General features: G+C 43.6%; 1 protein-coding gene across 3 annotated transcripts in view; it reads right to left on the bottom strand.

The window, feature by feature from the left end:
• The window catches only part of NEURL1 (neuralized E3 ubiquitin protein ligase 1), a 146,574-nt gene that overhangs the window by 53,851 nt on the left and 79,204 nt on the right, over positions 1 to 13,519 (bottom strand). For all 3 annotated transcript variants that reach the window (XM_005481579.4, XM_014275731.3, XM_074545174.1), the window contains exons 2-3: positions 11,812 to 12,053; positions 7,104 to 7,425 (exon numbers count right to left, since the gene is read on the bottom strand). In XM_005481579.4, coding sequence (XP_005481636.1) covers positions 7,104 to 7,425; positions 11,812 to 12,053 — 564 coding nt within the window. The remainder of the gene's footprint in view (positions 1 to 7,103; positions 7,426 to 11,811; positions 12,054 to 13,519) is intronic.

Here is a 13,519-nt window from a genome sequence, read left to right as displayed (position 1 = left end):
GATAACAATTCACATCCTCTGTATGGTAAATTGCACATTCAGCAGCTGTGAGGCCAATTAGACATTGAAATGGCAAAGTGCTATCTCAGGCCAGCAGAGGCATACTGCACAGAGACAGTGGTTAGTTTTATCATACTAGCAGTGTTTAGCTGTCATCTGTCACACAGGCTTAGGGGAAAGGGCCTCCACAGCTGGAACAGCTGCAATAGCTGGAATTGCAAGATTAGCACAATTAGTTGTTATGCTTTTACCAGACCACTCCATTCACATCCAAAACTTAGCCCCAGCTCCAAATGCACTCTTTTAGTCAAGCTATAGCTTTAAGAATGAAGAGGAATTAGCTTTCAGCATTACAGCCCAAGGTTTGAACAGTTTAAACCATTTGGCTGAATTGAGAAAGGTATTAAGAAAGCTGCAAAGATTAATTTCCTCTCCCAGCATATTCTCTCCCTTTTTTCAAAGACAGCTCTTACAGATTTCAAAAAAGGAACTATATTAGACAAACTAAGTAAAATGCAATTATATGTGGCATTAAGTATCAGTTAATAGAGTGCGTTAAAAAAGAGCAGCATAGATATCCTAATGGTTTAAATCAGAAAGCTCAAACCTTGCTAATGTATGGAATTCTTTGAAACGTCTCTCAGAAGAATACACTGCTCCATTAGTGGTGGATTATTATTCTCTAAGGCCTTGTCCATGCTAGAAATGTCTATAACTAACTATAGGTGTGTAATAAATTCAGTATACATACAACTATTCAAGTACCTTTAGTAGAAGTAAAAGAAAGTAAAATGCTTTTAATTGGAACCACTGTTTCCAGACTCCACTTTCCACACTTCCAACACATAGCAAAGGCAAGATAAACTTCTTACTGTAAACCAGAAACATTTATCTCCTTAAAGCAAAAGCCAAATCAATCACCACAACAGATATTTAATGTGAAGACTCCACTTTTTTTTTAACATAGGGGCCTATCTTGTAGTCTGAACTACAACATAACCATAACATAAACACCACTTACAACTGTCAGAGTTTTCATATTTCCTTGGGTTTTTTATGGTGAAGTGGCCCTTCTTGACTGTGTTAGGAACAGTATTTCAGCTCACCAGAACTAAAGAAACTTTATAGCACAGAATGTATTTTTCCACTGCTCGTTTTATCCTGCAGCAGCCTCCATTTTTCTCAGTCTGGAAAATAAAAGCCAGACTAATCCCTTTTAAATTTATTCCTACCCAGGAACCCTTGCAGGCTCTCCTGACGCTGATGTGGACACTTTGTTGATACAAAGCGCCTTATAGCACATCATGTGTCAGATTTTGTCCTTTCTGTGCACTTGTGGCAATGCCAAGAGGTCCTGCTGAGGCAAAGGTGCTTCAGGTGACAGCAGCAGGTTATCCAACTGCAGTGCTGAGGAAACACCAGCAACCTGCAGAGCCCCTGTGGCACTTTGAAATCCAACACCTCATCCAGACCCGGGGGAGCCTGAAATGCTGACCCCTCAGAAACCTTATTCCACTTGGCATCTGCCTGTTCTGACTTCCTTGGTGTTTGCCACTTGCTGCTCATCCCAAACGCCCCGTGCTGACCGCAAGGGCAGGCGGACGCAGCCTTCCCCAGCTCATGGGCACAAATCTCCACTGCTGGCAGACAAACACACAGAGAACAAAAATCCCCACTGCATTCACATGGCCAAGAGGAGATCTGGCTTGCTTGAAAGTGCTGTGTCCAGCAGGCTCATCACCACAACCTGGACAGACAGACCTGGAGGACAGACGGACCCTCAAGCACAAGGGGCTGCCTGGCTCCATGGGCTTGCTTTGGGTGCCTACTGCATCTGGAAAAACACTTCCCTCCAGAGGTGCTGGGGCAAAGCAGGGATTGATTAAAATGGCAAGAGATAAGTTATTTATTAAACTGTTTTCACATTTTCAGCTGTGTTAGAGAGCTTCCTGCAGCTGCCATAGAGACAATAGCTACAGACAATAAAACTTTATGAGCAATTTAAATTCTCTCTCCCCTTAGGAGATGGGGAAAAACAAAGACAACTGACTGTTTGCAGGTCTTGTGTCTCTTGCCTTCATTAAGTAGGACTCTGTTTAAGCACTTATTATGCTTTTCCATCAGATAGTCACAGACTTCCACAAAAAGGATTAATTGTTTATAGCTTCCACTTTCAACAATACCCTATAAAAATACACTGCAGTCATATCTGATTATCCAATTTTGTTTAGTGCAAAGCACTCCTGGCACATCAGTCTGCTTATTTGCACGTGTCAGAATAGCAACAAAATGGATTCCCGTGGGCAATGGAAAATAAGCTTTGCACTTGGAAAATAAAACAGTAATAACCACACAGTAAAACTGCAGATGCATGCAATAAATTAGATTTATCAACAGTCTTATACCATTAACACCTGAAATTTGCCCATAAATCTACCTCATTTGAGGCTTATTTAATGTTTCTTCTAGAGGTGGCCGGGAGCTAGAGATTCAAACTACGTAAGAACTGACTGGCATGAAGAAATAAAAACATTTCTTTCTTTCCCTAAAAAATGTGCAACTTCCCTGTCAAAGAGACACCAGCTTGAGGCATAAGATGGGTACATTTCCATCCAGGATCAGTTCACATTTTGACTTAATAATTGCAAACATCAAATAATAAGAAGGTAGGAAGAGGATCTGGTGAAATTAGATTTCTCAAATATCTAATACAATATACAGAATTTCCATTTTCCAGTTAATTCTCCCAGGATCTGTACATATATTTATGACTGAAATATATATTTATACTATATATGTTTCTACTTCAGGCAAATCTAATATGAACATTCAATACACATGCATTTAAAATTTTCTAATATTGCACAGTCTTACTAGTTTTTCACATATTTTATATTTACAAGATGTGGTGAGACTTAGCTTTTAACAGGTGCCTCCCAGTGTGCCAACCTAAATAAAATTATCCTTGATTTTCAAATCCTATGCTGGTAAAAGACCAAGAATACTCTTGAAATACTGCATGAATGAAAATAGTGATGGATGGGAGAAGAGTGTGAACGGAGTAATAAACAGTGAAGGGGTGTGATTGCTGATCATAGTAGCAAAGAATGGGACCAAGGAAAATTAGCAGACTGTACCTAACATTTCCTCACTGGAAAAACAGGATGAGAAGTGAAGTATGCTGGAATCAAAACTGTTTTGCAGCCCCATTTTTCTGTACTTTTAGAGTACCTGCATTGTGCTTTGAAAGAAAAGACAGTAGGTGGTAGGACTAGATGATCTTCATAGGGCCTTTCCCATCTTAACCACCCTGCAATGTTGTGCTGCAATGTCACTATCCAAAAAAATGTCATGTTTTTCTAAAAGGCACCATAGAGAAGAGGCAAACTTGTAATCCCCCACCAAAGGTAAAGGAAAATGCTGAGAACACTCATGCTGTGCTGCACACGTGACTGAGGGAAGTTGCCAACCTTGCTGTCCTGCAGTGAATCCATGGAAAGTGCACATGCCAGGCTCAAGCCCAGTGCTTGAAAGAAACAGGTTAGTATGAAACATCACCACTTGGTTCCCATGAGCTGCCATCCTTCCTCCACAGCTCTGAAGACTCCAGAATTTAAACAGCTGGGCCTTTCCTTTCCTTTTTTTGGTGCTTTATTATAGCAGCAGGCAGCAGATTGCTTATATTCCATTTTTCTCGGACTCTTTTTAAAAGTGTGAATGAGCATGTGTGTATGTTGAAGTGATACCATAAGGACAAGCCACATTTTTAGTAAATATTACTTTAAATTACCCTGGAACGTAAAAGTGCACTTGTGCAAAACTAGCTGCCCAAAAAGGAAAGCAGAGCTGTAAACCACCCTGCCTGCAAGTTGAGCATGTCAGCAGGAGAGTCACTGTATAAGGGCATGTTTACAGGTCATGTAAGCCTGCACCTACACTGAAACTCATGCCCTAAAACACAGCACATGCATGCACTCCATTGCCACAGACTCCTCTATGAGGGCTCTTACATTGTAGCAGAAAACCAGCTGAGACCCTGTGGTCAGAGGACACCAGATTCTGGGGTGAATTTAAGCCTTTTCATCTCTAGAATGTGGGTAGAGGAGAGCAAGGAGCAGCCTCTCACCTGTGACTGTCAGCACTGAAGCCAGCTCAAGGTGGATTTAAACCAGTCCCTGCTTTTGAATCACTCCAGCAGTGACAGCAAACCATGGTCCCAGCTCAGCTCCAGCTCCCCTTGGCTGCAGAGCAGTGGGCTGTGCAAATCTTTTCACCTGGTTAATTTCAAAATCCAGCTGGCAAAGAAGCTGCTTAAAGGGCTCTGCCTTTGAACATACAGCAAGGACAGTCAGACCCAGGAACATCTGTGACAGCCACATGCACCTGTGCAGTGACAGCAGTCCAGACACATGGGTAACTGTCACTAAGGCTGATGCTGTCACTAAAGCCATAAGCAGAGGAAAATGAAAAATTAAGGTACAAACCAGCTGTTTTTCAGTGATGCCAGAATGTTGTGCAATGCCTGTGATGCAGCTAGAGAGAGAGGCAGGACTGAGCTGGGTAACAATGATGGCAGGTGACACCTTTTGCTCTGGCAAGTCACTTAACTCTCACAGGCTTTGGGCCTCACTTCATTCAAGTCTTTCTTTATTAGATCTGTAAGACAGGAACAGTGTCACTAGCCTTAGTCATTACCCCATTTTACTGAGTCCCTTATTTGGGCTGGAAGTGATTTGCCAGTGTAATGCAGAAAAGCAAATCAAAATGTGTAGTTTTGGATGCTGTCACTTCTGGGAACATAAATGCACACTATCCATTTCCCTGCAGAGCTGGGATCTTGCAGTGACACAAGAATTACTGCTGCAGGTCTTTCCTTTGGCAAGTCTCACTTTGGAAGTGAAGTTACATTACTGGGAGTGGGAAGGTAGTAATTCTGCAATAAACAGAAAGACACCAGAAATGGTAAAGTTTTTGGTGAGATCCTTACACATAAAAGCAAATGGAGACTGTGCAGAGGTGCAGTTTGACCCTGTAACCCTACATGCATTGAGAAAATAGTGAGACTTAAGAATAAGGAATATGTTTGGGGATAGGGGGTAATAAATCACTGAGCTGGAATCTGAAATGCTAGGCTCTTCTGTTCAACATACTGCTCCAACATCCCCAGCCTCCATCAGATGCCCTGCATGCCATACCAGGCTGAATTCGACCATATGTTTGTAGCTAAGCTATGAAATTCATTTGTCAAGTCCTGGGAGTTTTTGGCAAGTTGTCCTGTGCTATATGTGTGGTCTGCTACACTCCAGCAGGCATGCAGAGCATAGTAACGGGAATGTCTATAGGATCCAGGGGCAACACAGCTGATGATTTCCCTTCTCTGACTTTTACTGCTGCTTAATAATGAATGGAGATGGAGAGGACTCGGGTGGAAGCCATTTCAGCACAGTTTCAGGCTCAAAGCCTGCTGAAGGCTGCTGGAACAAGCTATAAATACATATCTGACCTCCACGCCAACTGTGTAAACTCAGAAGCTGCTTGCTTCATTCAGGGACTTCACCAAAGAGTCAGGAGCCTCTTGGACTAGAGGTAAGCCAGTGGCTGGCAGAAGTCGCATTTTCCTTGTGAAAGGGGATGTGGAAGATGCTGGGACAATGCAGGGGCAGATGATGGATAGGAAATGGATTCTCGGGTGTTTTGAAAGGAAACACATAATCCAGAGTTATGGACCCTCATTAATCAGGCAGAGTGGTTCTGAGGAGCCAAATCTCACAAGAACAGCCCTAGGACTTGGAGTCATTTGTAAAGTCTTCCTAACTGAACCCTTGGCATGACATTTGCCCAAATTCTCCATCCCAATTCAAATATCACCACCTTGGCCTATGAACAGTTGCTTAGTGGCTCTGATTCAAGCTGATTCACAACAAAAGATAAATCTTTCTGCACCTAAAAAAAGAAAAAGCTGCTGAGAAATTCTTCAATTCCTCTGCCTTGTGCAATCTCAGGCCAGGAGTTTTTGCAATAAGGTCAGTCTCATTTCTTCATGTCCTGAACATCCCTCTTCCTTGCTGTTTTGATTGCTATGGGTAGTCCTGTCACCATATTTTTTAATAGAGCAGAATGCAGAAAGAAGGTAAAACTGTCAGAAAGAAGTTTAATTGATGTTTTTGATATACAGCATGAAGCTGTCACTTTAACAGGCTGCATGGCAGGAAAAAGCTAGGATCTCTCTCAGCCTCAGATCATCTCATCTTCAGAAGGAACTTCAGCTCCTGAAGGTACCACCTAACCTTTTCCATGGTGAAAAGACCCATGAAACCACTGTTACATGGAGAAGTGCTGCAATCTGCCTCCCAGTGACAATGCAAAGCCACCTCTAAGGGTGTGTGCTGACACTCCTGGTCCCCCAGCAACCTTGCTGCCCTTCAGTCCTCAGAGATCCTTTCCAGCTCCTTAAGATACATAAACTCAAATAGCCCAAACCTTGACAGTCTGCACATCTGGGACTGAGTCCTCATGAATGCCAAGCTATCTTCATGGCAGAAGACACAGGCACTCAGCACTCCTCACCCTCCAACCCCTGCTGTATATGCAACCTTCAGGCTCCAGAGGACAAATCAAACTCCTCTGTGAAAACATCCTGGAAAAACCAGCCACAGACTCTCTCAGGTAATTTGAAAGATAGTCATGTTTCAAATCTGTCCAATAAACCTGACAGAAAATCGTCACAATGCCATCCAGGAAGGATTTAACCACAGTGCATAAAATGCACTTCCCCACTCTGGCACGGGGAAAGCACAAGATGATATAAAAATACAGTATTATGAGGTATATGACACACTCCAGGCTATTCTCTGATAGAGCTACACATCTGAGCAGAAATCCACTCACTTAGAGATGGCTTCTAGTGTATGTTGCAGCAGCTGTTTCCCACCTCCCACTGAGGTTATATTTACCTGCTAAGTTTCAAATTGATCCCGAGACACTCTGGGGAGGAAGGAGAGCTGTTTCCCCATACTTGTCCCAGCACAGAGAGGGGACAGGCAGTGTCATCGTCTGTCAGGGATGCCTTAGCATCACCCCTGAGCTTGTTCCCAGGCACTCACCTAAGAGCTGCACGCCCCGGGTGAGCCCGTAGACGTCGATCAAGGCCCAGAGGGGCTCTGCCGTCCTCACGCCGCTGAAGAAGAGCATGGCAGGGGAGTCGTTCACTCTGTAGAACACCCGTCCCTTCTTGTCTACCCAGAAGGCAATGATGTTCCCCTCGTTTGCAAACTCCTCGGGCAGAGCCTTGGCCCAAAAGCCGCTCTGGGAAACCAGGTCAGGGCAGGCGTACTTCGGCAGGGTGTCGGGGTTGATCCTCGATGGGTCCTTGGAAGTGAAGCCCAGCCGAAGGGCCCCGCTCCAGCAGCACTGCTTTTTGGTAATCTGCAAAGACAACACAGCAATGACAGGCTGGCCACTGGAACACCAACTTACACACCACAGGATTTGTGCATCCAACACTGGTGGCCAGCATGCAGACAGCACCACCAGATTTAGGAAACATTTCACCCACTAAACACTGCTGTAGCTTTCTCAGCTGCACACTGCAATGCTGCTGCACGCTTAGGATACGATGCCCATATTAAAAACCAAATAAATCAAATTAAATCTATGTGGATAGGTGAAATGTAATTACAGCTGCATGATGATTCATTTCTATTTCTAGGGTAATTCCTTTTGGTCTAAGAATAACCCTCACACAAAATGTGCCAAAAATGGGCACAAGACCTTTAATCCCAGCAGAGCTCTTCCCACATGGTGCTCAGATGATGGGGTCTCTCATCTCTCTGACCTGAAAGAAAAGCTCCAGAATCACAGTTATCTCCACAGGGTTTTCTGGGCTTCTCAGGCAAGTAAAAGACAGTCTTTCCTTTATTTAACTTGTCATATTGGATGACATATTGAAATCACAGCCTTACAGCAGCGAACTTGTGTGTGGGAAAGTACAATATAAAGTATTTGACTTCATTAAGTACAAAATTTTGAAGCAACAATAGATGTTATCTTATGATTGGGAAAACCTACTTATTTCAGCTGTGAATGGTGTTTTGTGAAATATGTTGTGCATAACTACACCCCAACCTGCCAGTATGCAATTGCTCAGTGTGTCAGGGTCAGGAACATCTGCTGTGGTTTTTGGAATGGTTCATGTGTTACATCCATCCTTCTGCACCTGACAGGCAGCAAGATAAGGGATCACAGATACCTCCAAAGTCATCAGCTCCTACTCACAAGAACTGAGCCCTGGCCAGCAGGGGACCTGTGGGGAGCAGGCAGCAGGTCCTAAACACGTGGAGCACATTGAAACACTACCCAGTTATAAGGTCTCTTTTTTTTCCCATGGAAGCAAGGAGTCTTCCAGAGTTAGTATGGTCCTCAGGTGATGTCCTTGGTGAAGTTTTTCCTCTCATTTTATTACTTGAGTATGAACCTGTTAGGAATTGTTGCTCTCAAAGGGGTTCAGCCTGTCAGCATACAGACTATGACATGAAAGATCTAAGGATGGTGTATCCAACTCTGATGTGGGGCCAGGACAGTTCCTACATGCCAGCTGACCCACAATCAGAGCATCTGTTCACACTCTGAACCTGCAGCAAACACAAGAGCACCTGAGACAGTCACCTTCCATCAATGCTTTGGCAGCCTCAAGCAGCTCCACTGCTGGCCACAGGACAAGGGCAGAAACATGGAGAGGTACCACCTACCTACCAGAGGCCACACAAAACTTGTTATCTTTCTGTAATTTCATGCTCTGCCAAAGCACTAATGGCTCAGATGAATAGCAATGACAGAGACTGAACTGTCCAGGACTGCAGGACTTTGTTCTCAAAAGTCTGGCAGCAGCCCCACATGTCCCAGCTTGGAAGCACAGAATTTTCACCAAGGAATTCTACAAGATGTTTTCTTTGGACTTCTGAATTCCCTGCTAATCAAATTTGTAAATACAGTGTTTTCCTTTTACATATTCCTCTTCAAGGCAACTCTCAAACATGTGCCCCTGGGGTCACAATAATCTTACAACAAAGACATTGTTCAAAGCCCACAGATTTCTGTTTTATAATTAAAGTATCAGAGAAAATAACTCAGAGCTCAGAAAAAAGTTATCAATGGACAATTTTTTGGTTAAGGGAGTGCTGCTCTTTATCCCTACTCAGTCCATCCAGGCATCTGAACTGTTTACATGAAACACTTGAGCACTGACCTCTGTCCCAGGAACCATGGGAAGTTTCTGTTTGTGGGGTGGACACTGGGATGACACTAAAAAGGACTGAAGCAGGTTTGCTATTTTATATATCTTGCCATGGTGGGAGGGCATCATGCATGTCCCCAGTAGAAGTGGGGTTAACAGGATGTGCACATGACAAAACAGGGAAACATAACACACTCCAAGAAGAAGCCTGGGTTATTTTTTGCAGCAAATTTACTGCAAGCCCTAAAAGCTTTTGGGTCTAAGATAAATATGGCCTCATTGTCATTTGTACAATTCAGCCTCTTGCCAATACTTCACAGCAATCACAGGCAGCGTGAAGTAAATATTCATATGGTAATTGAGGCTGCACATGTTCCATGTATTAATCAGCACCTATAAACAGTTCTCAATACAGTCTGACCACAGGCAAACTAATATCCAAATTAAAATCAAGTATAAAGCCTGCCAAGAATTAGACACAGCTGGACAAAGGGCACACAGTTTTGCTAAAAAAGGCAACAGTTAATGATGGACCAAATTCTCTTTTCAGCAGCCACGGCTAGCAGAAAAGCTTGGGAGGTCCACTGGGCACCAGAAGGGGAGGAAAATACAGAATCAACATGCAAACTGCTAAACCATTGCTGCTTTTACAGATTCAGGCTCCTGATCTTTACTGCCTTATGCCATCTTTGAGAGCTACACTTCCTAGCAATGTCCCAAATTACATGGAAGAAAGCATACTGGAGCATTTACCTCTGAGGCTGATTGACAGCCATATTCCCATATCTGCAAAATAATGTCAGTGTAAAACCTGAGATACAATAGCTAATAAACAGAATGGAATCTCCTTACTTCTTTCCTCATTTTTGCAGAGGGAGTTTAGACTTTATAAGACCTGAATGAGTGGGCTCATGGTTAGTGTGTGGCTGGTAAGGTCTAAGGTGCTGTTTTCCACAAGCACAAACAACAGCGAGGTAGTTGCAGGATGGATTTATCATACAACAGCAAGGATGTTTTCCCATTTCATCCCTCCCTAGAGCACAAGTTCTGCTAAAGCCTGTTGATTACTCCCATGAGAACTTCCCACTGGAGTCAGCAGGAGCTCTGCTCATAAATCTCCTGTGCAGATTTGCATGCATATCCTTCACATATGTTATGTAAGCTAAAATCCCCAAATACACAGATAAACAAGTGTGAATTTCCAGAGATAGCTACCTTGTTTCAGAATGAGGAAGAAATCCAGAACCTTTGCCTAAACCACTAAATCCACTCAAATCTTTGATGGTGTCTTCAAAAGTGAAATGCTGCTTTCATCTTCTCACAGATTATTTGTCACAGTTGCTTGTCCAAACTGCTGGCCAACATGGGAGAAATCTCATTAGGCAATGTGAGGGACTCCTGCTGGGCTTCCAGCCTGGATAGAAGCAGTAAGAGCTCCACAGGAAGCAAGACAAACCTGTAGTGGGGATTTTCTATCTCTGGGCCTGGGCCTGAAATCACTGAAATCTCCACATTTACAAAAAGAAGCATGTCCCTCATTCCTTGCTCCTTTGCTGTGAAGGAAGAGGCAGGGAAGGCTGAAATGCTGCTGCAGGACCCAGCATTCCAGGACCTCTAAAAATGGGCAACAGCAAGATCATTCAAGCCATGTATCTATATGCTGACAAACCTTCTGGAAAACTCTTTCTGCACAAATGAAGGATTTGCAGTCAGATCATTCTTGTGTGCCACAAACTAAAGTGGCCAAGGATGACCTTTTTGTGCCAATAAAGGCATGAGATTGGCTATGAACAGAGAAATGTAGTCCCATAAAATAGAGGGCACAAAGATTTGAAAGTATCTGTGGATGCTAATAACCTGAAAAGTGCTTCAGTTCCTAAGTACATGGAGGAGTTTCTTCATCAGAAAGCAGCTCCTGTTGTTCATGGAGGCATGTTGTCTTAGACAAGCTGGATTTCCCATGCCAGCTGCAGCATGGCCTGGTACCAGGGGTACAAACTCCATCCTCCAGGCTACCACACACACAAAGGAAGTGAAATCAGCCTGTGCCAGTCAGAAAAATGTGATCCCTGCAATGTTCTCTCCTCTGATCTTAATGCTATCAGGTGACTGATTCAACAAAGCAATCAGCAGACTGCCAGAAAGGTCCTTTTCTCAGACAGCAACAGTGATCACACTGACTGCTCCTTTCCTTCTTTCCTCCAAACTCTTTTGTTTTTCCTGCCAAGCATGTGAGCAAGAACCTTCACTTCTGGGTCCTTTTTGACCTCTTTATCTCCTGGCTTTCCAAGTGATCTCAATTTAATCTGTTGTACTTGTCTAACATCGGTGTAAGTATTTTTGGGAGGTGGATTTCCCTTTTATTCTCAGTTTCTGCAGCAGTCTGTACCTATGGCTCCAAGAACTACAGTGACAAAAGCAGCAGTACCAATGAAGATTGCAGCTCTTTAAGGCCAAGATCTGACTACTGTGCTTTTCAAGGAAGGGCTAAAGATCTGCTGCAGCACCACAGCCCAGTGCACCCCAGCATTCTCTCCCAGCAGATCCCATGGCCAAAAGGGAAGGTATAATCTACTCACCTTAAGCCTGACTTGTTCATAGATAACAATGGGCCTGTTGCTGAAGGTGATGGCATTGCAGAAGCTAGCCTGGCGCTTCACTGCCTTCTGTGTTGTGTCCATGATGATCTGGGATCCCTTCGTGTGAGGATGGAACAGCAGAGGGCTGATGGACAGAGTTCCACACTGTGAGATGGGGAGACAGTGCTTCTGCTTGTGGTGGCATCGGTGGGAGGAGGCTGAAAACGACCCACCAATGGAATCTGAAAGCAGAATGGGGAAAAAAAGGGCTTCAAATATACTGTCAGTAATATGGAAATTTTCAATTAAAAAAAAAAAAAAGCAGGGGTACTTAGCATAGAAAGTATAGGTAAAACAAAACAAAGGTAGCCAAACCCTTAAACTGTAAACCAGCAAGGGATTTTAGAGCATCTTCTGCAGTAAAAACTGCAAGGATACTGAAAACTCCTGTTTGGACAATCTGACAGTACAGAGCATGACATTGGGACTGCACCTCAGCACTGAAATCACAGGCCATCTTGAGGCCACAGATGAGAAGAAAACACAAGAATTGGTTCTGAAGCACTTGTAAAGTTGCTCTATCAAGGCTGACACACCTAGGGAACAATCTTCCACTTCCAGAGGACTCCTACAAACCTGACCATTTCTCTCACACCTCCTTTGCAAGAGCAACTCCACTGATCTTTGTCTCCGTGTGCCTGGGTGCCCTATCCAGCTCTGCCATGTGCCAGCTCAGGCACACACATTGCTGATTCACACCCCAGCACCCCTGAGCAGAGACCCAGCTGGATCTCTCCACCACCTCCCATCCAGTCTCCTCTCTCCTCCACTGACAAGAACCTCAGCTGAGATCCCACATGAAATGAAGGCATTGACCAGCACACTATGATTCAGTGAGGAAAGGTAAGAGGGAGAAAGGCTGTGAAGGATGGAAGAAATGACATCTTTCTCCACTCAAAACTCTACAGAAAGCCTTGAGGCAGGATCAGCACAGCCACGACAACAGCTTTGTTCCTGAATGAATGGACAGGCACATTTCCTTCCAACAGGGAGCATTCCAGCTCAAAACAACCACTCCGCTAAACACAAGTCATCTGCTTCCCTTTCCTTGTGTGCACATACACACTGCATCATGCACATGTTTGGGAGGAAATATTCCTAAATTTGGAATCAAAGTACCAATAGAATACTGGTAGGACTATTTTGTGACAGACTGAAGGACACTAAAAAAGCAAACATGATCTTAAGAATGTGCCAGTTTGTGCTGCAGAGATGCATGACTAAACAGTACTCTTCAAACATGCAAACTATAGAAACTAATTATCTATATTCTTCACACAAACTAATTGCTCACTGCTATGTCTTTCTATAGCTACTATAAAATAAGGCTTGCACCTCTAATATAACTCTTGGTTTTGCAATAAAAAGTCCAGACCCTCTTCCTGCCAGCATTTTGGGTAGTCTTAGCTTGTAGCTACACAAAGATGTAACAGCACATCCTCAGGCTGAGTACTTATGACAATACTGTAAAAATCATTGCAGATTGGAAGCTGACTGCAAGTATTAAATTTCTTAACGTGTGTGCAATAAATATCATTCAAAATTGAAAGAAACAGAAAACAAGACTTTAAAACAGAGCCCAAAGACTGACATGCAGCAGCAAATGGAAATTACTTTTCCTTGTCTACAGGGGAGAGGGAGAGGTCTG

This window comes from Zonotrichia albicollis, chromosome 7 (genome assembly GCF_047830755.1).
Source record: "Zonotrichia albicollis isolate bZonAlb1 chromosome 7, bZonAlb1.hap1, whole genome shotgun sequence".
Classification (NCBI taxonomy): Eukaryota; Metazoa; Chordata; class Aves; order Passeriformes; family Passerellidae; genus Zonotrichia; species Zonotrichia albicollis.
Note: the sequence above shows the minus strand (reverse complement) of the source record. Positions and strands in the feature narration are given on the sequence as shown.